The sequence below is a fragment of the Cryptomeria japonica genome, chromosome 8 (assembly GCF_030272615.1).
Source record: "Cryptomeria japonica chromosome 8, Sugi_1.0, whole genome shotgun sequence".
In the NCBI taxonomy this organism is placed as follows: domain Eukaryota; kingdom Viridiplantae; phylum Streptophyta; class Pinopsida; order Cupressales; family Cupressaceae; genus Cryptomeria; species Cryptomeria japonica.
Window position 1 is genome coordinate 433,595,432 of NC_081412.1, and position 22,185 is coordinate 433,617,616.

At 36.8% G+C, this 22,185-nt stretch overlaps 1 protein-coding gene across 1 annotated transcript; it reads left to right on the forward strand.

Moving 5' to 3' along the window:
* Positions 1-643: 643 nt before the first annotated feature.
* LOC131067860 (serine/threonine-protein kinase SRK2A) lies at positions 644-21,970 on the forward strand. Its single transcript, XM_058003035.2, has 9 exons — positions 644-1,342; positions 1,443-1,517; positions 10,526-10,627; positions 10,720-10,773; positions 20,393-20,485; positions 20,602-20,694; positions 20,860-20,964; positions 21,104-21,202; positions 21,357-21,970. The coding sequence occupies exons 1-9, from the start codon at positions 1,154-1,156 to the stop codon at positions 21,633-21,635; spliced, it is 1,089 nt and encodes a 362-aa protein (XP_057859018.1). The 5' UTR covers positions 644-1,153; the 3' UTR covers positions 21,636-21,970.
* The last annotated feature ends 215 nt before the right edge of the window (positions 21,971-22,185 follow it).

A 22,185-nucleotide genomic window follows, 5' to 3' on the forward strand; every position in this document is an offset into this window, starting at 1 on the left:
CAACACATTTGGAGGAGAAAGAGAAACAATGGAAAATCATGGAGGAAGCTCTTTGTTATGGTTTGCATATTTGCTTTAAGTGCTTTGTCTTCATATCTTTATTGGATGTGATAGGATCAATGTCTTAGCTTGTTATGTTTTGTGGTTGCATAACTTAGGCTTTGATGCTTTACCTATTTTCCTACCTCACAAAAGGTTTTGTTTTAGTTGTGTTTGGATCCTTGTAAGTGAATGCATAGTTGATTTGAAGCTATCACTTCTCCATTCTGACCTTTTTTGTACAAACAACAACATTTGTGAAATGACCAATTGACCTCATTAATTGTACAAATGGATACAAAAAATAGACTAAAATTTTACATAATTGATCTTTCACACCTATTCCACGTACTTATTGCACACCAAGTGGGATTGCTAGTCAATAAAAAATAGAGAAAAAAAATTCATTTTAGATTTGACATGGAAAAGCAAATCATTTTATTTTCATAAGAAATATACTAAAAATAAGTAATTTTAAAAAAGAAAATCTATAGATATAGTACTAGTATATATAAAATTATCGAGATATAAAACTTGATGACAGGTCAATAAACACAAATTGAAATTGAATAGGCTGAGAGTTTTAATTAGAGCCTGTTTTCTTGTGGATTGACTTTATCAAATGAAATCTACTTGGCTTGTGTCTCGTGCTCTTGCGTTCGCAAAGTAAATTATTTTTTTCACGTTACCCCAGGGAGGTAGTGGGTGAGTTGTTGTGCTGACTGAATTTATTTCTTTCTCCAACTGCTGTTCTTTTAATGTCCCACAGCAGATTCGTTGCTCTGTTCATATCCTATTTTTTCCTTTAATAATATCTTCTTTGGCGTTTCTTCTTCAAATAGCGATGGACCCTGCTACCTATTCAATTCCTTCGATTCCTACTGCAATTACACGGCTATTTCAACATAACTTACTTGACTGAACACAAGTCAAAACTGTAAAAATAATAAACATCACACAGAGGGGTTTTTGTTTACAAGTTTAACAAGGTTTAAGAAAAAAATGTTGGATTTTGTTTAGTTTTCTCAAACTTGGGTTGCAGGCGGAGACTATTTGTAGAAGAGGAATGCAAAACATATTAACTTGGGTAATCATTTAATCGATAAATTAAATCATGGATAGAGGGGAATTTGGTGAAGGAGCATCCTCATCAATAGCCATGGAAATGCCCATTATGCACGACAGTGATCGGTACGAGCTTGTTAGAGATATTGGGTATGGCAATTGTGGTGTTGCACGGTTGATGCGCGACAAACTCACCCAGGAGCTCGTTGCTGTCAAGTACATTGAGAGAGGCGAGAAGGTTTAATTTCTTTTTTCTCCCTTTCTCCCTCTAAGGCTTTCATTCGATTGTCCTGTTCTTACACCTGAATTTAATTTGTTGTTATGGTTGGGTTTTGTAGATAGATGAAAATGTGCAGAGAGAGATCATAAACCACCGTTCGTTATGCCATCCCAATATTATTCGCTTCAAAGAGGTATGCATTCTCGAGTTCTGTTTGTGCCTCTATTAGGTGCAACTGAGCTGAAATATATCCAGTTTTGTCTAGCGAATTTTTAAAATTTTATTGTGTCTTGTGCGCAACTTGGTTCTTGTTTCAAGGTAAGGCATAGTAGCTTTTGAATAATTCAATTGGTACGTGGGACAATTCGTCTTAACATACAGAGTCAAGTTTCTCAAGAGTTTGGTTTTGTGATTTCCGCGGTTTAAGGGATTGTTATATAATAAGAAATGTTTTCGTGGCTTGATTTTTTAATGTGAGTTTTGTTCAACTTGGTTCTTCTTAAATGTAGGAAATTGGACGCTGAAAATAAGTCAATTTGGAATTGTAATTCTTTCTAAAACTAGGTTTAAAATGCAGAGATTTGCAATGTTTTGTAGGGTTTGTTTTCCGATTTCTGTACAATGGATTGATTTTGGGGTTTGGTATGATCCATGGATGGGAGAATCATGATCTCAACTACATACGTATGGAATTGGGATTCTTCAAAGTTTAACTTCTATAGAAAATTTTGAGTGTAGGCTTTGAAGCAGTTGTTTTTTAATATCTAGAGCAGGAGCTTTTATTTGTCAGGCCCCTACCTGCAAAAGGGAGAATGTTAAAGGTTACAGCCTTGCGTAAACTTCCATCTCCATATTTGACATACCAAACTGACCAAAGAACACTGGCAGTCATCCCCAAAACTACAACCTATACCAACAAGTTTATGTTATCAGTATTGTCACACATTTTGATTTGTCAAAACAGACCAAGATACCATGGCAGAAAGTAAAAGTTGATCAACAAAATATTATTTATATTAAGCATAAGAATTTGAAGTCGTTGTACATTCTAAAAAAAAATATTAGGGTAAAAAGTTCACCAACACATATCAAAGTAGATGTTACATACCAGTTATAAGTTATAACCCATCATAGGACAGTTAGCTCAAACCAAAGTGTAAAGGTCCATACAAGGGAACCACATATCAATAGCTAGCTGAAAAACAAAGAGATCTAAGTTTGACAGTAAACCCTTAGAAAGTAGCATTTTTAAGGATCCATTAAAATGTCCAACAAGAAGTATAAGGAAAAGCAACATAAATAAAGATCACCCAGGGGGCTTGGTCCTCCTTGTAGCATCTGTATTTTCAGCAGAATGTCGAACACCAGTCCTTGTGTAGATTTACCTTGTTTCCCTCAGTCAACTGGAGTAGGTGTCATATTTTTCAGAGGTTCCTCAAGCTTTTCATGAATGCTAGTGACTTCAGTGATCATATCCTTCACTCTACACTCAATTATAGCATTATCTGCCCTTGGATGGCCCCCTCCATAGCCTGAAGTAGGATGAGGGATATAGGCCCTCACGGAGTCTTAGGACACTAACTTGGATGCCACTTAATATTCTCATCTGAGTAAATAGTGTTAGGGTTTCAAGCAGATCCGAAGCAAATATGAACTAACAATTATATGCAGATTTAAATACAAAAGATAAAAAAATAAAACAGGACACAGATAACACAGAGATTTAACGTGGTTCACCCAGAATGGGTTACGTCCACCATACACAGTCGTCCAATCTTTCTTATTATCCAGCAAAAATAGTACATCAACCTTACAATGCCTTAAGCATCCCAGCCACTTATAACATGCATTTTTAGGGCAAAAACAAAGTCGGCCTTTTTTAGGGTTTTATTACAATGTTGGTTTTCATCAAAAAAATACCCCAAATTTTTTTTCTCGGGGGCCCGCTTTTCTCGGGGGTTGCCTCCCCCAAACCCCTGCCTAGCCCTGGACCCCAGCAAGGATACGTGCTGAGTGTACAGTACTTTGCTGATCAGTTGCCACATTTCAACAATCTCCCACTTGGAGACTGATCAGGCTCCACACCGAACAATCTCCTACTTGAAGACTGATACTACATGACACCACTGTACATGCAACATCCGCTAGATAAAACACTAGGACTCGACTGGTATAAATTCCACAATTATCAATCAAGAAGACCAATAGAAACTGATGAAGAAATCAGCTTCTCCTGTGGAACTGCCTTTGTGAACATATCGGCAGGATTCTCACTTGTGTGAATCTTCTCAAGCCGTAACTGACCCTCCTCCAAAACAGTCCGGATGAAGTGGTACTTGAGCTGAATGTGCTTTGTCCTTGAATGAAAAGCAGAGTTCTTCGCAAGATGAATGGCACTCTGGCTATCAGTATACAATGGGCGATCCTTCTGTGTTTGACCCAATTCCTCCAGAAAACATTGTAACCAAATCATCTCCTTGCTGGCTTCTGTAGCAGCAACATACTCAGCTTCAGTGGTTGAAAGTGCAACAACCTTTTGTAGCTTAGAAATCCAACTGACTGCAGTTCCCCGTATAGTAAAAACATACCTTGTAGTGCTCCTCCGTGAATCAATATCACCTGCCAGATCAGAGTCAACAAATCCACTCAGAGCAGCATTAGATCCTTTGAAACATAATGTCTTCGTAGTGGTTCCTTTCAAATACCGAAGGATCCATTTCACAGCATTCCAATGTTCCATACCCGGATTACTCATAAACCTGCTCACAACTCACACTGCATGTGCAATATCTGGCCTTGTGCATACCATTGCATACATCAGACTGCTACCAGCTGATGAATACGGGATGTTAGACATTTTCTTTACTTCTTCCTATGCCTTTGGGCACATCTCTTTAGTCAATTTGAAATGACTAGCCAAAGGTGTGCTAACTGCTTTTGCATCTTGCATGTTAAATCTTTTCAACACCTTCTTTATATATTCACTTTGGGACAAATTCAAGGTTTTATTTTTTCTGTCCCGTGTAATCCTCATACCCAGAATTTGCTTAGCTGCACCCAAATCCTTCATAGCAAATGACTTAGCTAATTTCTGTTTAAGATCATTTATGTGTTCCATGTTAGAACCAGCAACAAGCATGTCATCAACATAAAGCGACAAGATAATATAACTGCCATTATCCAATCTCTTAAAATATACACAATGATCAAAATGACATCTATGATAACTGTGTTCAGCCATGAAACTATCAAATTTTAAATACCATTGTCGAGGTGCTTGCTTTAGGCCATACAAATTTTTCTTCATCCTGCACACCAAGTTCTCCTTACCTTTGACCTCATATCCTTGTGGTTGCAACATGTAAATTTCCTCCTCCAAATCTCCACGGAGAAAAGTTGTTTTCACATTTAATTGTTCAAGATGTAAATCATCTGCAGCCACAAGACTAAGTACAATTCTAATTGAAGTCATTTTTACAATTGGAGAAAATATTTCATCATAATCTATACCCTTTTTCTGTGCAAAACCTTTTACCACAAGTCTGGCCTTATATCTTTTCTGACCTCCTTCCTCCTTCTTCAGCCGATAAACCCATTTGTTAGGCAAGGCTCTTTTTTCTGTAGGTAGAGGGACTAAGTCCCAAATCTTATTTTTCATCAAGGAGTCAATCTTCTCTTTCATGCCTAGCTCCCACTGTTGTTTGGCATCCACCTGCATTGCTTCTTCATATTCTTCTGGTTCACTAGAATCAGTTAATAATATAGAATACAAAGAAGGAGAAAATCTTTCAGGGGGTTTACTTGACCTCGTAGAACGTCTAACACTTGCAGGAGTTTGTGGGACATTCTGTTGTTGCTAAGCATCAGGTACCTGTGGCATTTCATTTTCAGGAATCTCATCCAACACCACATATTCTTGCTTGTCCTGTTTATGCATCTGTTTTTTATACATAACCTTCTCATTGAATATAACATCTTTACTTCTAGTTATTTTCTTATTTTCAAAATCCCATAACCGATAGCCATATTCATCTATCCCATATCCAATGAAGGTACATTTCTAAGATTTAGCATCAAGCTTGGTTATGTTTTCTTTATCAACATGGACAAAAGCTTCACAACCAAAAGTTTTCAGAAAATAATAATTTACCTTTTTATCAGTCCATGCCTCCTCGAGAATACCACCATCCAAAGGGGTTGAAGGTCCTCTATTTATCAAATAGACAGCAGTATGTACAGCATCTGCCCAAAAATGTAAGGGCAATCCAACATGCAATCTCATGCTCCTCGCGCATTCCATGATAGTCCTATTCATTCTCTCTGACACACCATTTTCCTGTGGAGTTCCTGGAACTGTCGTCTGCTTTCTTATCCCATTTAAGGAGCAGTAATCTTCAAATGTTTTGCTGCAATACTCACCTCCATTATCTGATCTGAGACACTTCAACCTTTTTCCTGTCTCATTCTCAACCAAAGCTTTCCATTTCTTAAAAGTTTTAAAAACATCTGATTTTTGTTTTAGGAAATATACCCATGTTTTTTTGGTTGAGTCATCAATAAAAATAACATAATAACAAGAGCCACCAAGAGATGATACCTGAGCCGGTCCCCATACATCTGAATGCACAAGCTCTAACTTCTCACTCTTCTTCTCTTTCCCAACCTTGAGAAATCTGACTCTTTTCTGTTTGCTATAAACACAGTTTTCACAGAACTCTAAATCAATCTTCTTTAGTCCTAGCAATAGATTTTTGGAGTGAAGGATTTTTATCCCATTCTCACTCATGTGCCCAAGCCTATGGTGCCACATTATTGAATCTATTCTAGCAACATCTATTGTTGCTGTCCCTGCAGTAACTAAGTGTTACCAGTACACAGATATAATGTGCCTACCTTTGCATCTTTAGCTACTACTAATGATCCTTTACTGACCTTCCAGATACTGTCTGAGAAGGTAACTATGCAACCTTCACTATCTAGTTGCCCTGCAGAAATTAAATTTCTTCTTAAGTTAGGAACATGTCTTACCTCCTGCAGAAACCAGTCATTTCCATTCTGCAACTTGATCTTTATCTTTCCTTTTCCAACAATTTGACAGGGCTCATCATCACCCAAATATACCTGTCCAAAATCACCTTGAACATAATCTAGAAAATATTTTCTATGGGGTGTAGCATGAAATGAAGCCCCAGAATCTATTACCTAGGAATCATTAACATTATCCAAACATAAGATTAAAGCATCTTGTAAAGTATTACTTGCAATATTAGCTTCCTTACTGTCATTTTCATTTTTGTCTCCTTCTTTGTTTTTCCGAGACCAACAGTCTTTCTTTAGATGACCAGGCTTTCCGCAGTACCAGCAATCTTTCTTTCCTCTAGATTGAGAGCGTCCTTTCTTTGACTTCCCTCGTGACTTCTCATTCCAAGGGCCTTTTCCTTTTTCCTTTTTCCTTTGATCTTCCTCTGTTCTCCACATTCAAAACACTACTTGATGATGTTGGAGTCTCACCTGTGCTTTTCCTTCGCATTTCCTCGCTTAGGATAACACCAACAATATCATCAAATACCAAAGTATTTTTACTAGAGACAGAGTTACTTACAGCCATAACCAAGCTATTCCAACTTTCTGGCAAAGAACATAAAATCAAGAGAGCTCTAACCTCTTCTGCAAAGGTAATTTTTACCGAAGACAATTGATTGGTAATTGTATTAAATTCATTTAAGTGCTCCGTTACAGATCCTCTCTCACTCATTTTCAAATTAAACAAACGCTTCATAAGAAATACCTTATTCGAAGGCGAAGGTTTCTCATACAACTTAGCCAATGTTGCCATCAAATCTACAGTCGTTTTTGCTTCTGTTATATTGAATGCTACAGACGGCGCAAGGCACAATCGAATGGATCCCAGTGCCTTTCTATCTAAAATGTCCTACTCTTCATCTGACATTGTGGTCGCTTTCTTTGCCTTTCCTTCCAATGGCCACCACAAATCCTTTTGATACAGGTAATCCTCCATCTGCATTTTCCATAACTGATAATTCTAGCCGTTAAACTTTTCAACCTTGAATTTGGAATCCTCTTTTGCTCCCATTCAAATCTGAGAGTCCTGCCAATTTACAGAATACCTCGCTCTGATACCAATTGTTAGGGTTTCGAGCAGATCCGAAGCAAATATGAACTAACAATTATATGCAGATTTAAATACAAAAGATAAAGAAATAAAACAGGACACAGATAACACAGAGATTTAACGTGGTTCACTCAGAATAGGTTACGTCCACCATACACAGTCGTCCAATCTTTCTTATTATCCAGCAAAAACAGTACATCAACCTTACAATGCCTTAAGCATCCTAGCCACTTATAACATGCATTTTTAGGGCAAAAACAAAGTCGGCCTTTTTAAGGGTTTTATTACAATGTCGGTTTTCATAAAAAAAATACCCAAATTTTTTTTTCTTGGGGGCTCCCGCCCCTGAACCCCCGCTTTTCTCGGGTTTTAACAAATAGTATGCACCACCAACTGTTCCAGTCTTTGTCTTGTCGTCTCCATGCTGCTAGTGGTTTCAATGAAGCTGTTGTAAATGACATCTGAATCTGCCATGCTCTTGAGAGCCATCATCTAGAGGTTTACTTGAAATAGGTCTGAGGCCAACATTACCATTGCCAGTCTCATATTTCTCTTCAACAATAAGAAACCCTTTCTTTTTGTCACCTTGCCTTATCGGTAAAAGGCCCTGCCCTTATCTCACAAGTCCTAACAATCGCTTCCATCCAATACCTAAGGGTTGGAGTTGCTCAGATTCTAATCTGGAACCTGATAAATCCTTGGAAAATTGACCTAGCCTCCCCCTTAAAAACATGATGACTCCTTGCTTTCCAAAAAAAAACTAGAACTTGCTTGAATAAACAAGCTATAAGATCCTCATAAAAGTATAATGTTTCCTATTTGCTGAGTAACAACTAACAAATTTTCCCTAAGAGAACATCAAACCACAGTATTTCTTTGTGAGCATACAAGGACCAAGTCAAATGAATTATCTTCCTCTAGATCTGGTGAATAGACAATCAAAAAGCACATGTATGATTGATTCATGCTTTCTACAAAGAAAGAAGGGATCAACTGCAAACCCAGATCTGATCAGCACCTCTGCAACAGCTAGTTTTGTTGCAGATGGAGACACCTTTACCAAGTTTTCTTTGGTTCTAAACAAGAAGCCCAAACAACAGGAATTTATCAGACCGCATTCTCGATCTTTTTATCAACTGTATAGTGGTGGCCAATTTCTCATTTATTTTTCATAGCAGAGATTTCAGGTAAGGGAGATCCTTTACTCCATCTAAACTTATCGTAGACTTGTGAGTCACAATCCAAAGAGAATCCAGCAGAATACTTTCTCAGAGAGTGAACAAGCATTGGACAGTTTCTTCTTCAGGAGGGAAGTATCTTGTAAACTTGCAAGAAGTCAAACCAAGGGATGAGCTAACCATTAATGATGACATCAAAGAAGGATTGGATCTTTTTGCTAAACCAGCATCTAGCAGAGTACCAAGTAACACGAGCAAGAGGTTTGTTCTTGTGCTGGAGATTCTGCCATATGGACCTAAAGACTACCGACTACAAGGGGCTTACTGTGTCCCAAGCTTTCCATATAGATTCAAAGATGACTGACCTGATGGAGCAACACTAAAGGGTCCAAAAAAGAGATCCACAGGGTGCAAGCCCTTCTAATCTGATTTTCCATTGGAACAAGCTCTTAAAATGTTATTCTGTACCAATTCCTCCTAATGCTCTTCACTTGAGGACCATAAAATCCACTTTACTGCAGAAACCACCTATTGAAACTTTAAGTCCTTGAAAGACATCCCTCCAAAGCTTTTAGAAATAGTACATAGTTTGACCCTGAGGGGAAGAAGTGTAAATGGAATTCAATTATCTGTGTTCAAAATAGAAAAAATCTTGGGAAATTAAAAAATATATAAAATGTTTTAAAATAGAAAAAAATGATTTTGTTATTTTATGTCAATCATAGTGCATATAAATTAGAAATAAATACAACATTAAAAAAACTCCAATGATAAAAGAAGAGAATGGTTTTTGAAAAAGCTATTTTACTAAGAGCTTTATGTAGAAAACAGAAGGCTGGTCCTCAAATAGTAAATATTATTGTCATGGAGCACAGCTTTAGGGGCAGCCTCATGTTTTTTTATGTAAATCCACATAAGGGTATAAATTAAAAGAAAAACCTTTATTTATTTAAAAAACTTTAACTCTAAAACTAATCAATCCATAGTAAAAAAATATTTTTTGAAATGGCTAGCCTTCATCATTAGCTAAAAATTTCCACTTGTTCCATGCTTTGATTTTTCTGCCTTGAAGTGGAAAAATGAGTCAAAATAAGGATATATATATAAAATGTAGAACCATTCAGAAACACTTTTTGAAAAACTTGGGAAACAACATTGCAAATGTAGTAGCTTGTGAATACTTGGGATAAATCACAAGTTTTTGGTGTAATGCTATTATGGTACAAAATCCTCAATTCATATCATGCATCTTTTTACCATCCACATGTTGTCAGACCATAAAAAGTCTCTGATCATCTCATGCAGCTGAAAAATACTGGAATTAGGAAACAATCCTCAAGAGGCATAGAATAAACCATAAAAGTACTTTGTAATGAGCTTGGAACCTTCCAGCAAGAGACAACAAGTGACCTTGCCACTTAAGACCTCTTATTGAGTCTTTCAAATGCTTGTTGCCATGTCTTTGAAAGAAGGGTTAAGAGCAAAAGAGACGCCCAAGTATCTCACTACTTTTGTGGATTCAAACCAATTCCAATCCTGATCAGCCACCCAAGAGGAGTGAGTTATTCTCATCGTTCCACGGCCGTTGGGGACAGGGAAACGGGGGGACGGGCTTCGGGGACGGGGGGACAAAGGGAAAAAGTTTTGGGTAGTTGACATTGAAGGAAAGACTACAATTATGAAAGGGGATTTTGGTATTGAATCTTCTGAATAATCTGGTCAACAATTTGGAAGGGAATTTTCTTTCTATGCCCCATCAACATATAACTGAGAAGCTTACATGCATTTCATTTTTCTTGCATTTTTGTTTTATCACATCAATGATATATATAATTATCCACATTTTGTTCTTTAAAACTTCTGTAAGATCCCTCAGCTTGTCTGGTGCAGGTCGTCTTGACTCCAACCCATCTAGCAATTGTTATGGAATATGCTGCAGGGGGTGAGCTCTTTAAGCGCATATGCAATGCAGTCCGTTTTGGCGAGGATGAAGTAAATTTACCTTTTTCATATTTGGCTGAAAAATTTGTAGAGATAATTAATTTTTTCAAATTCATAATCCTCTTGTTGTCTATATTTTGCAGGCACGTTTTTTCTTTCAACAACTTATTTCAGGTGTTAGCTATTTCCATTCTATGGTATGTATTATATTCTTACTCCTATTTGATATTGCTGCATTACAACAGAAGAAATGATGTAGAGCAAACAGAGTTTCTAAAGTAGTCTGCAAATATATTGTTTTGGAATTTTGCATTGTTTCTAATAAATTTATATTATATTCGAGATTTGTTTGTTCTAATTGTAAAGTACGTAGGAATTCAGGATCAAATTGATTGTAAGGCTAGCAGAGAGGAATAGGAGGTTAATTCGGATGAGAAACACGAGAGACAAGAAAAAACATTGATGCAGGTTGGCATTGACAGGGAGAAGCTAGTTAAACAAAAGATAAAAAGGAATCATGAGGAGAAGGTTTCAAAGAGTCCCAATGACGTGAAACCATCATTGAGGTATATACAATAGGTTAATGGCAGGGAAAGATTTTGACTCTACTCAGTCAGAGGAAGAGGGAAGGGTTAAGGATAAATTCAATTTAGGGCAAGGATAAGCACGATTATGTTTTTTAGATATACTTCTGAATTAGTTTGATAAGTCTTTGGACACCTTAAGCCTCAAATGGGAGCTCATTTGAATGAGATCCGTTCCGTTCTTTTTGTCTCTCAACACCTTTTAAAATTATTAAATAATGAACATTGTTATGTATTGGAATGTAAGGGGTGCAATAGAAAGCTCGTTGTGGCTGGTTTATTTTTACATTGGCTTAAGAATTTTATTGATTTTGTGTGGGATTGCATAGACTGATCCATTGGTCTTTCTAAAGGCACTAGAGGAAATGTTTGTGGTAAGGCCCTGTTGTGACGTTTTCACACATCGCCCCATTGCAAATGGGGACCCTTGCTTTTTTTTGCTTTTTAGGGTTTGTTTTTTTGGTCTTTTAGGGTTTTGTTAGTTAGCCTTTGCATTTTGAGTGCTGTGGGGGAGATCAATAGGATAGCAAGTCCGGCTTAAGTGATGTCTTGATCCTGAAATTTTGGCTAAGTCTAAAAGTCCTGATCCTGAAATTTGACTAAGTCTGGAAACTGAAAAACCTCAAAAAATTAGATTTTGCAATATAACTCCTGGAGGTCTGAAACCACTCTCAAACATCCTGAAAGTATATATGGAATATAACTTAAAGTATAAGAAAGAAGAATGTTATATTCCATAAAAATTATCCTGATAGAGAGTTCAAAAAGTCAAAAGGCGCTCCTGTCCTTCACTGAGGATCCAGAGCGAAAATCGCTCCTGTCCCTCTCCAAGGGTCCAAGGCGAAGCGCTCCTGTCCCTCACCAAGGGTCCAGGGCGAAAGGGCTTATTTGAGTCATTCCTGGCCTTGTTTGGTCAAATTGAAACATCAAAGGCATGGTGAAGGACAAAATGAGCATGATAGAGCATCCAGACTTGATTAAAGACGATGAAATGATGGAGTTTTTGTCTAGAAAGGTAAAAGCGCTCCTGTCCCTCGCCAAGGGACCGGAGCGATTTTCTTTATCTACACATTTTTAGACCTTTCTTGGACTTTAACTCTTATTCATGGCGTGTAACAAGATGATATCATCCTTAACCAAGACATTTCATGGTGAAAAGTGAAGCATTTTGGCCTAGAAGACAAAATTCGCTCCTGTCCCTCACTGAAGGACCGGAGCTTGAATTTCAAATTTGCACTGTTCTTGCAGGATCAAGACGATTTTATGATTCGAAGAGGCCAAGGGAAGTGTGTTCTGTCCGTTGAATATAACTTGAGTGGGCCACAATGAAGAAAATCAACCTAAGTGACAATAGGCGCTCCTGTCCCTCCTCAAGGAACCAGAGCGATTTTCAAAGGGTGCTCATGTCCCTCACCAAGGAACCAGAGTGATTTTCTAACAAGGCGAATTTCTTGCAAAGTTAAGGCAAGTTTCATGTTTGATATGAATAAAAGGGGGCGTGATTGGTACAATGAAGATAATTTCGAAGGCCAGCAAAGCACAAGTGAGCTTATGATTGCAAAATCGCTCCTGTCCCTCACCAAGGGACCAGGGCGAAAAACCTAAAAGACTACCTCTCCTTCCCAAATTGGACGAATCCAGACCAAGGCATGAGATTGGAATGATATTTAAAGTGCTTCAAAGAAGAATGAATTTGCAAGGACCACAAAATTTGATGAAAATTGGCTAGGGCGCTCCTGTCCCTCACCAAGGGACCTGAGCGAAATCTTCAAAAATGCCTAATTGCCTAACATTTTGAAAAGCTATTTCTTGTTTCCAGGACTCAAAATGGAGTGGGGAATCATGTTTTATGCCTTGAGGGTAATTGGAAGTTGATGTGATCAAGAGATTGTGCAATGGACTAAAAGGCGCTCCTGTCCTTCACTCAAGGACCAAGGCGATTTTCACAAAATCAATCATCTCCTTCCAAGATCACGCCAAGGCAAGGTTGTACAAGATGAGAAATGTCTTTTAAAAAATGGTGAACAAGGAATTGCCTCCAAAAAATTGACAATCCTAGGCTCAAGTGGAAAATCGCTCCTGTCCCTCACCAAGGGACCAGGGCGAAAATGTCCTAAGGCACTTCCCTTCTAGAGATCAAATAAAATTAAACTCGAAGCTCCAGTTAAAAGTACCATTTAAATGCCTAGATGAAGTTTTGGATGAAAAAAGGAGATATGCAAGGTCTAGATTGAAAAATCGCTCCTGGCCTTCACCAAGGGTCCAGGGCAAAATTGATGATATCCTTCATTTTTTGCATTAATTGAATGTTGACATTCCTTGAAATTCAACAAAATTTGCTAACTTTGGAATATTTGAAAAAATTAATTAAATTGGCATTTAATAAATTAATTTTGGGCCTCAAAAAATCGAATTTCTATTATAAAGGCATTTAAAATTAATTTTTGTGAAATAAAAAATTAAAAGTTGAGCGCACAAGGCATTATTTGCTAGGTCGGCCTACTCCTTTTGAGGTTTTATTTATTATTTCACCTTTTATTTGCTAAGTCGGCCTCATGGTTGATGAAGGTGAGCGCTCTATAAGAGGGGAGTGTTGTGGACAAATGCAAATCATTCATTCATTGTTTTAAAATGCGAATTGGAGAAGCAAGGAAGAAGTGCGAAATCTAGCTGGAGTGGAGCGAATTTCTACTAAGTGTGGAGACTAAGGAGGGCGAAATTCATATTGAAGGCTATTGGGGAGGCGAATTTCTTGTTAGTTTGGAGGATAATTTCCAGATTTTTTGAAGACATTTGAAGGCAAATTTCCAGATTTTTGAAGAGGAAGGTGGAGTTCTTTTTCAAGCTAAAGGAGGCGCATTTTATCCAAGGGAGGACTATAATCTAAGCTTGTCCATCAAAATCCGGTCCTCTTCCTTCTTTTGCCAAGGTTTTGTAAGTTAAACAATCGAAGAGGAGGTATGAAGAATCATTTTTTTAGTTCTTATTCAAGACTTATTGTGATCCCATTGCAATTTTGTAAAATCTAAGTCTTGAAGATCCAAATTCCATTCATTATTAATTTGAAAATGTGTAATTCTTGATTCATCATGGCTTTTTTTCAAATTAATATCTTAAGTTTTACCTTTGAAAGGTCTTAAATTTCATGCTTTAAGGTTTGATGCTCAAAAGACTAACTTTAATATTTTGTGTAGGCATCAAATGGAGATCCTGGAGTTGGAAAATCAAGCCAGATCAAGGACGATCAAGCAAGGACAAGGGTGACCTCATCCAGTCTAGCATCGGCAAGGACGGCCTTCTTTGGACTAACGTCATCAGGGGCGACTTCTCCAATCCAGCATTCCAAGGCGAGGTACATCAGTCGTCCTGCACATCAAAGAAAGAAGTCAGAGCAAAGGGTTCGTTGAAGAAGCAGATACTTCCAAATGAATTAATTAAAGCTAGCTTCTCAACAACATCAAGTTGAATATCTACCAAGTTACAAGTGTCGGACGAGGTGGCATCCTAGTCATCGCTCATCCAGTCAGTGTGGTCCACCTCAGCATGTCCAGATTCAATGTACCTAACTCATGGAAGGTGGCACAAACTCCGATGTACCTACCCTGGCTATTCATTGGTGGAATTTTCCAGAGAGGACGTGTCCAAGCAATACAATTTTATCATTGGTCAAGCATTAAATGTTATGTAATGGTTGTAACAAACCCTAATTAGGGTTTTTATTGTTGAATCTTGGCCATTGATCTCAAATCGATCTAAGCCATCGAATTGTATTGAGGGCACTATATAAGCCCTGGCATTTCATTTGTAAAGATAATAGAATAGAATAGGAGTTGGAAGCAGTTAGAAAGGAGTTAGTGAATAGAGAGTAGTTAGCTAGTTGATAGAATAGCAATTAGAGTAGAGTAGAGAGAGAAGGCAAAGATTGTTGCCAAGATGTTGTTGTAAGAGACTTGTAAAACTTCATTGAAGAAATGGTGAAATTTATGGGTCGATTTGACAATTTGCATGGTCTTTATACTTCTCATATTTGATTTCATGTTATTAGATGAGTGGAAGAAATATGCTTGATTGATGGTGAAATTCGCATATCCATACTACTAGCAGTTTGTTGATTTGCAGACTTGCCTTGTGTAGTCAACTGGAATCATTCAGCTTAAGCTTAACTTCAATTGTCGCTTCTTCATTGATATGCATCAGCTTGATGGTGTCTATGCCTGCAGTGATGATTTGAACATCATAAAGCTTTCCTTCGAAGATCGCACTAGCCTTGTGGAGATGGTCCTGCGATGTCAAAACAAGACTTAGTTAGAATTTCATCAAAGATCATTCATTGCTCCTACATTCTGAGTATTAGAATTAGATCCTTTCCTCACCTTCGTCTTTTTTCCTTTTTTCAAATCAAAGCTAGTAAGAGCTTGTGTTCCAGCAATATTCAAAGCAGATCAGAAGTTCAGTCATCAAGTGTAAGTCCCCTTGTGATTCCAGCAAATCACATCATACCACAGAGAGCTTATCCGCACGTAGAGATCCTACAACGAAGAACCTTGGAGTCATCCTGATTGATCCTTTTCCGCGATATCTTCAGCAATCAGAGGCTTTACTCAAGAGAGGATAAGGTACCTTTAGGTATTTTATTTTGTGTTTGATAGTGTACAAAATACACGTCAACAGGCCCATTGGTTAGCTATGAAATTCTTGGTAAGATCAATATATAGATTGTAGGTTCCATCTGTGTACAGTATAGCCATGCTCTTGGCATTTGCTTTCTTCATTCATCAATATTTACTCAGGAGAGAATTCATGTAGGGGACTTTATTATTATTGATCTCCTCTTAGCATAGTGGATGTTGGTGTTTGCATGAGATGTAGTTTTCACTAAACTAACTTCTAAATAAGAAAAGCTAAAAGGACAGTCTTTGTACAGTCAAAGGAAAATATGCAAGGCAGCAAGGTAGGGAAATAAAGTAACGATAATATGCAAAGTAGTAATGTATATGCAAGACAATAAGTAGAGTAAATGTGCAATGAACATTTGATTTAATTGTACTATAAATGATAAATAATCAATCCTACAAAATGGAAGAAGACAGCAAAAATGATGCTCCTAGGGTTGATTTGTTGATCCCTTAATTTCTCCCTTGGCTTGAGGATTTGTGGTGAGATGGTTGTAGGTGATTTCAAGAAGAATAAATGAAATTCAAGTAGATCACAATGTGGGACTCCAAATAGCTGGTGTAATTCGTTGAATGATCTCCTATTATTGAATCTCAAAGGCCTTTTCTTGCAACTCGTTTCTTTTTGGTGAAATTCATTTATACCTTTAGGACATCCTGAGTGGAATTCACCCACTTTTAAGTGCAACGTAGGATAGGCAATGAATTGTTTTTATATAAATAGATTAGACTCATTATATATATATGGGTGCAAAATCATAAATCGGCTCTTCTAAAGGCTGACATCAGGAATCTTAACCATAATTATAAAAGAAATATTCAGGAATATATATAAATATAAGGAAAAGAAACTAATCTTTTTTTTTGTCGAACTTTGAACAGAAGCTCGTTCTTCTGGTTTTACTTCTGTTAATGGCATTGGCCTGTTAATTAATCAGTGAATTAATAAGCCTGCTAGAATAAGCTAGAATGCTGGTAATATGTTTGAGACTTGGAAAACTGGTCATGATTCAGGAGCGAATGGATCAAGTGGATTGTAGGATGAATCTGTTCAAACAGCGCCCTATCCTCTATAACTGGCTCTAGATTAATGGTAAAGGTTGGTTGGTGGGCTTGCTACATACATACATACATACATACATACATACATATATATATATATATCTATGTATGCATGTATGTATGTATGTATATGGTGCAAAATCTTAAATCGGGTCTCCTAAAGGCTGACATCAGGAATATTAACCACAATTATTAAAGAACTATTCAGGAATAAACTTAAAATTTTAAACTTTAGAAGTTCATTTTATAAATATGGCTTCATTATCTTTGCAAGTGGTTTTAAATCTAAGAGTTATGATGAAGAGGGTATATCTAGAGTACCCCTTAACATTTATACCTAGTCAAATTTGAGAATTTGAAGAACCTAAGGTTCCATGGAAGCATAAGAGAGCATGAATGGAAGCTAAATGGAGGCAATGGGAGTTAGTAAGTTGGAGGAAGATCCTTAAATTAAGGACCCATGAAACTACTCTTGACAAGACAACTCAAGCTAGCTCACTGCAATATTCAATTTAGGAGATTATTGTGCATACTTGTTCTTGCCAAGACAGTGTTAATATGCTAAATTTCCAATGTATATAGTTCGAATGTGACTTTATAACAGTTACGAGGAAGAAGCATTCAGTTGGATTTGTCTGTTTTAAATAGAGAAACCTATAGTTGGTACAATTTACAAGCATGCTTTGCTTATTATTGATTTTATTTAGAAGTAGAAGTACAAAGGCAAAGGAGTGGCCACAAATGAAAAGTTATATTGTCACTATAAACAAGAAGGCAACTCTAGGGTTCTCACCATATAGGTCAGGCTTTATCATTGTCCATAGCTCTTTCAATTGCTCTAGCTTTTCAAGTAGAATTCTAAAGACAGTCACTCTCGTTACATGCTAAGAATGCCTTCTGTTTCTTACTTTCAGGATTAAGCCTCTTGGTAGACAAGAAAGGAGTAAGGATTTTTATTTACATAACATTTCTTGCATAAACTTAGGATTGCACGATGACTAAATGGTGGTTGGGACGCTAGTGTACAAGTCATTTGCCTAGGTTGGATAATTTGGAAGTTTGTGGCAAATATATATATATATTTATAGGGGTGCACAATCTTAAATCAGGTCTCCTAAAGGCTGACTTCAGGAATATTAACCATAATTATAAAAGAAATACTCAGGACTACACTTAAAATTTTAAACTTCAGAAGTTCATTTCATAAATCTGACTTCAATATCTTTGCAAGTGGTTTTAAACCTAAGTGTTATGATGAAGAGGATATTTTTAGCGCACCCCTTAACATTTATACGGTATACCTAGTCAAATTTGAGAATTTCAAGGACCTAAGGTTCCATGGAAGCGTAAGAGGGCATGGATGGGAGCTAAATGGAGGCAAGGGGAGTTAGTAAGTTAGAGGAAGATCCATAAATTAAGGACCCATGAAACTACTCTTGACAAGACTACTCAAGCTTGCTCACTGCAATATTGAATTTAGGAGTTTATTGTGCATACTTGTTCTTGCCAAGACAAAGTGTTCGTATGTCAAATTTCCAATGTATGTAGTTGAAATGTGACTTTATAACAGTTACAAGGAAGAAGCATTCATTCGGATTTGCCTATTTTAAACAGGGAAACCTATAGTTGGTACAATTTGCAAGCATGCTTTGCTTATTATTGATTTTATTTAGAAGTACAAAGCAGTGGCCACAAGTGACAAGTTATATTGTCACATAAACAAGAAGGCAAGTCTAGGGTTGTCACCGTATAGGACAGGCTTTATCATTGTCCATAGCTTTTTCAATTGCTCTAGCTTTTCAAGTAGAATTCTAAAGGCGGTCACTCTAGTTACAAGCTAAGAATGCCTTCTGGTTCTTACTTTCTTTGACTAGTTAAAGACAGGAAAGGATTAAGCTTCTTAGTGGACAAGAAAGGAGTAAAGATTTGTATTTATGTAACATCTCTTGCATAACCTTAGAGGAATGAACAATGACTAAATGGTTGTTGAGAACCTAGTGTACAAATCATTTGGCTAGGTTGGATAGTTTGGAAGTTTGTGGTTGCAATAAATTTTGATTTCTTATACTGGGACAAAAGGATGGCAAGGCAAGGAAGAGTGAAGGATAAAGGCTTACATTCTAGTTAATCTTGACATTATTTTCTCTCATTTCTTTTTCACAAGAGAGTGGCAAAGTTAGGAAGGATCCTACATATTTACCTTTAGAGTAAACCATGTAGAAAAGGAGTATTCTCTCTTGTTTCAGGGAAGATTTGTTCTCAGCACAGAGAAAGGGGATCATTTTGCCTTGTGGATGTCAAGACCTAGGCGCTAGTTTTGGCTTTAGAATTTAATGTTAGGGTGCTATCCATGGGAATACTGCTCAGAAAATCTTTTGTACAAAATCCATGTAGCCATTAATATATTCAGTATGAACTATGAAATGCTTTTTGCATTAATAGACATTATCTGTAATGCTTTTGATTTTTACTTATTAATTTTCCATTGCCCTGAAGAGTATGTGGGATCTCTAGCTGCTAGACTCTACTCATCTGAGATGGAACTAACTATTGTTTAGACAGTTTTGGGACCTTTGTGATAGAAGCTTCTTGTGTGTTAAAAGTTCTGTGGTTCTCTTCATTGTCTTCCAAGGATTGATGGAAAATATTTTGTAGAAAGTTTTATTTACTAGTGAAATATTTATGGGACTTTGTTTGGGGTGATTCTTTGTCATGAAGAGGTCTCTACAACAATTCCTTCCTCTACAAAGTATAGGCCAGCTTACCTAGAGATAATCAATTTGATGAGTCTAGATGACATTAGTAAGTCAACTCTTCAGGTTACTGATCTGATCCAGAGAAAAGAATAGCTAAAAAGTTGATTTATCTGCTCCTTTGAATCTTATGGTCTATGTGATTACAGTAAGCCCCATCCTAGTATTGTGAAGAACACCAAATATTTGATAATTGACTTTAAGGAGAGTTAGCAGCAATTCATTCCCCTTTTGTGTGTATGTTCAAACTTACATCACTTTTAGTGAAAGGTTTTGTTGGGGTGACTGGATAGCAAGCTTAGGCTAGACAGATTGATCTTACTAATTGCCTATGTTCAGTATGCCAGGAAAGAGGATATCTAGCACATCTTTTGGGACTGTAAGTATGGTAGGTCACTTTGGGCCCCTGCTGGTTGGTGATTATTCCTTTTCGGAAATATTGCTTTCTGATATGTGATCCTAGTTATTGATATTTGTCCTCATTTGATTTGTGGGAAAGTGTTGGGGTTGTACTTGACTTTTTATTTATAATATATTGGTTTTTGTGGGAAAGTGTTGGGGTTGTACTTGACTTTTTATTTATAATATATTGGTTTTTGTGGGAAAAAAATTGCCAAGTTCACTAGTACTTTTTAATGCAACTCTTTTCCTTTATTTGTACTTTGAAGTGCATAAATGTTCTCACTTTTGTTATGTAGAGAGTAGAACTTTAGGCTCATAGAATTCAACTTGGAAAATGCGCAGGAAGTTTGTCATCGTGACTTGAAGTTAGAAAATATCCTTTTGGATGGAAGTCCTGCCCCTCGGCTCAAGATATGTGATTTTGGCTATTCCAAGGTGCTTTTCTTGTGCCTTCCAATTGTGAAATGCATATGTTGGTAGAAATGTATGGAACCCTTCATTGTTGTTTTCGAAGATCAAAGATGGCTTCTAATGCTACAATTGTCTTTCAGTCTTCTCTACTTCATTCTCAGCCCAAATCAACTGTTGGCACACCTGCATATATAGCTCCAGAAGTTTTTGCCAAGAAAGAATATGATGGCAAGGTATGGGGAGCCTCTACTAACTCCCAGTTTTCATTTTGGCAGATTGATTTGTGAGAAATTGCTTGAGTTGATATTATACAATTAATTTTTTTTTTAATTAAATGAAATTCTTGCAAGTTTTCTTTTGCTTCATGTGATTGTTGCTTTGGACTTTCAATTTTGCAGATTGCAGATGTTTGGTCTTGTGGTGTGACCCTCTATGTCATGTTAGTAGGTTCCTACCCATTTGAGGATCCTGTAGAACCAAAGGATTTTCGAAAGACTATTGGGGTAATGAAGTCTGATTGAGGAGAAATATAAAAATTAATAATTTACTTTCTTTTAGAGATTATTAATATAGATGTTTTCTTCAAAATAATCTGAAAGGTTCTTGATGTATTATAATATCTTGTAACACGTCGATCTGCAGCGTATAATGAGAGTCCAATACTCCATCCCTGACTTTGTGCAAATATCATCTGAATGCCGGCACCTGCTTTCTAGAATATTTGTTGCAAATCCCACCATGGTCAGCAAATTTAATGAACCTTTTGGATAGATTCACTCAAAGATGGCATGTCCTTTTTGAAAACATTATTCAAACTATTTTGTTTTCAAGTTTTACATTTTAGCTTCTTTCAGACTTATTTTTTTAATCTATTCATATGTGGTTCTCCAAACAGCGAATAACAATGACTGAAATCAAGAATCATGAGTGGTTTTTGAAGAATCTACCTGCAGACTTGTTGGATGCTGGAATGAGTAATCAATATGATTACACGAACCAATCTTCACAAAGCACTGACGAGATTATGAGGATTATTGCTGAAGCGAAAATTCCTGCACAAGGTTTTGGGCTAAGGCAATATCTTGGAGATGATCTTGATTTTGATGACATGGACCTAGAAAATGACTCTGAACTGGATATCGATAGTAGTGGAGAAGTTGTTTATGTTATGTAAGTACATTGTTATTGAAATTTCACATCCTATCCATGCTGGCTTTTAGTCTGTCATATACATTGGATTTCATATATTGGAGAGCAGAGGCAGAAGCTATGATCTAGCCTATACTGGTTGGATTTATGGAAGGCTTGTACACAGCTTCATCTGAGATCCTGATGGCCTTTAAACTTTTTTGCAACTCATCCCTTGCTGAAGAGAATTGTATCCTATAATTGTAGGAATGTGTTGCATTATCATATACACAATTTCCTTGTTAGGGGATTCTATATATGAACTTGCAAACCTGAATTTTATAGAAGTAATTTACTGAATCAATTACATTTTGTGTTCTAGCAAGTTTCATTGAATTTTTGAAACCTAAAATTACTTGCTTCATGTTCAAAAGCTTTGCAATTATAATGTTTATATTGATTGAGTTTATTCCATTGGAAGTAGATCAATTAGTTAATGCCAAGGTGAAAGACACAATGAATCAAGAGAAATTTCTCATTACGAGATTCTCAAAGAAAATACAATATACAATTCTTCTCTCTTTGTCAATTTGAAA

Bases quoted from the DNA above. Each gene is read 5' to 3' on its own strand.
- LOC131067860 (XM_058003035.2), top strand. From the start codon at position 1,154: ATGGATAGAGGGGAATTTGGTGAAGGAGCATCCTCATCAATAGCCATG. The intron at 1,518-10,525 runs GTATGCATTCTC...TGTCTGGTGCAG, and splicing joins ATATTATTCGCTTCAAAGAG to GTCGTCTTGACTCCAACCCA. The intron at 20,486-20,601 runs GTGCTTTTCTTG...ATTGTCTTTCAG, and splicing joins GTGATTTTGGCTATTCCAAG to TCTTCTCTACTTCATTCTCA.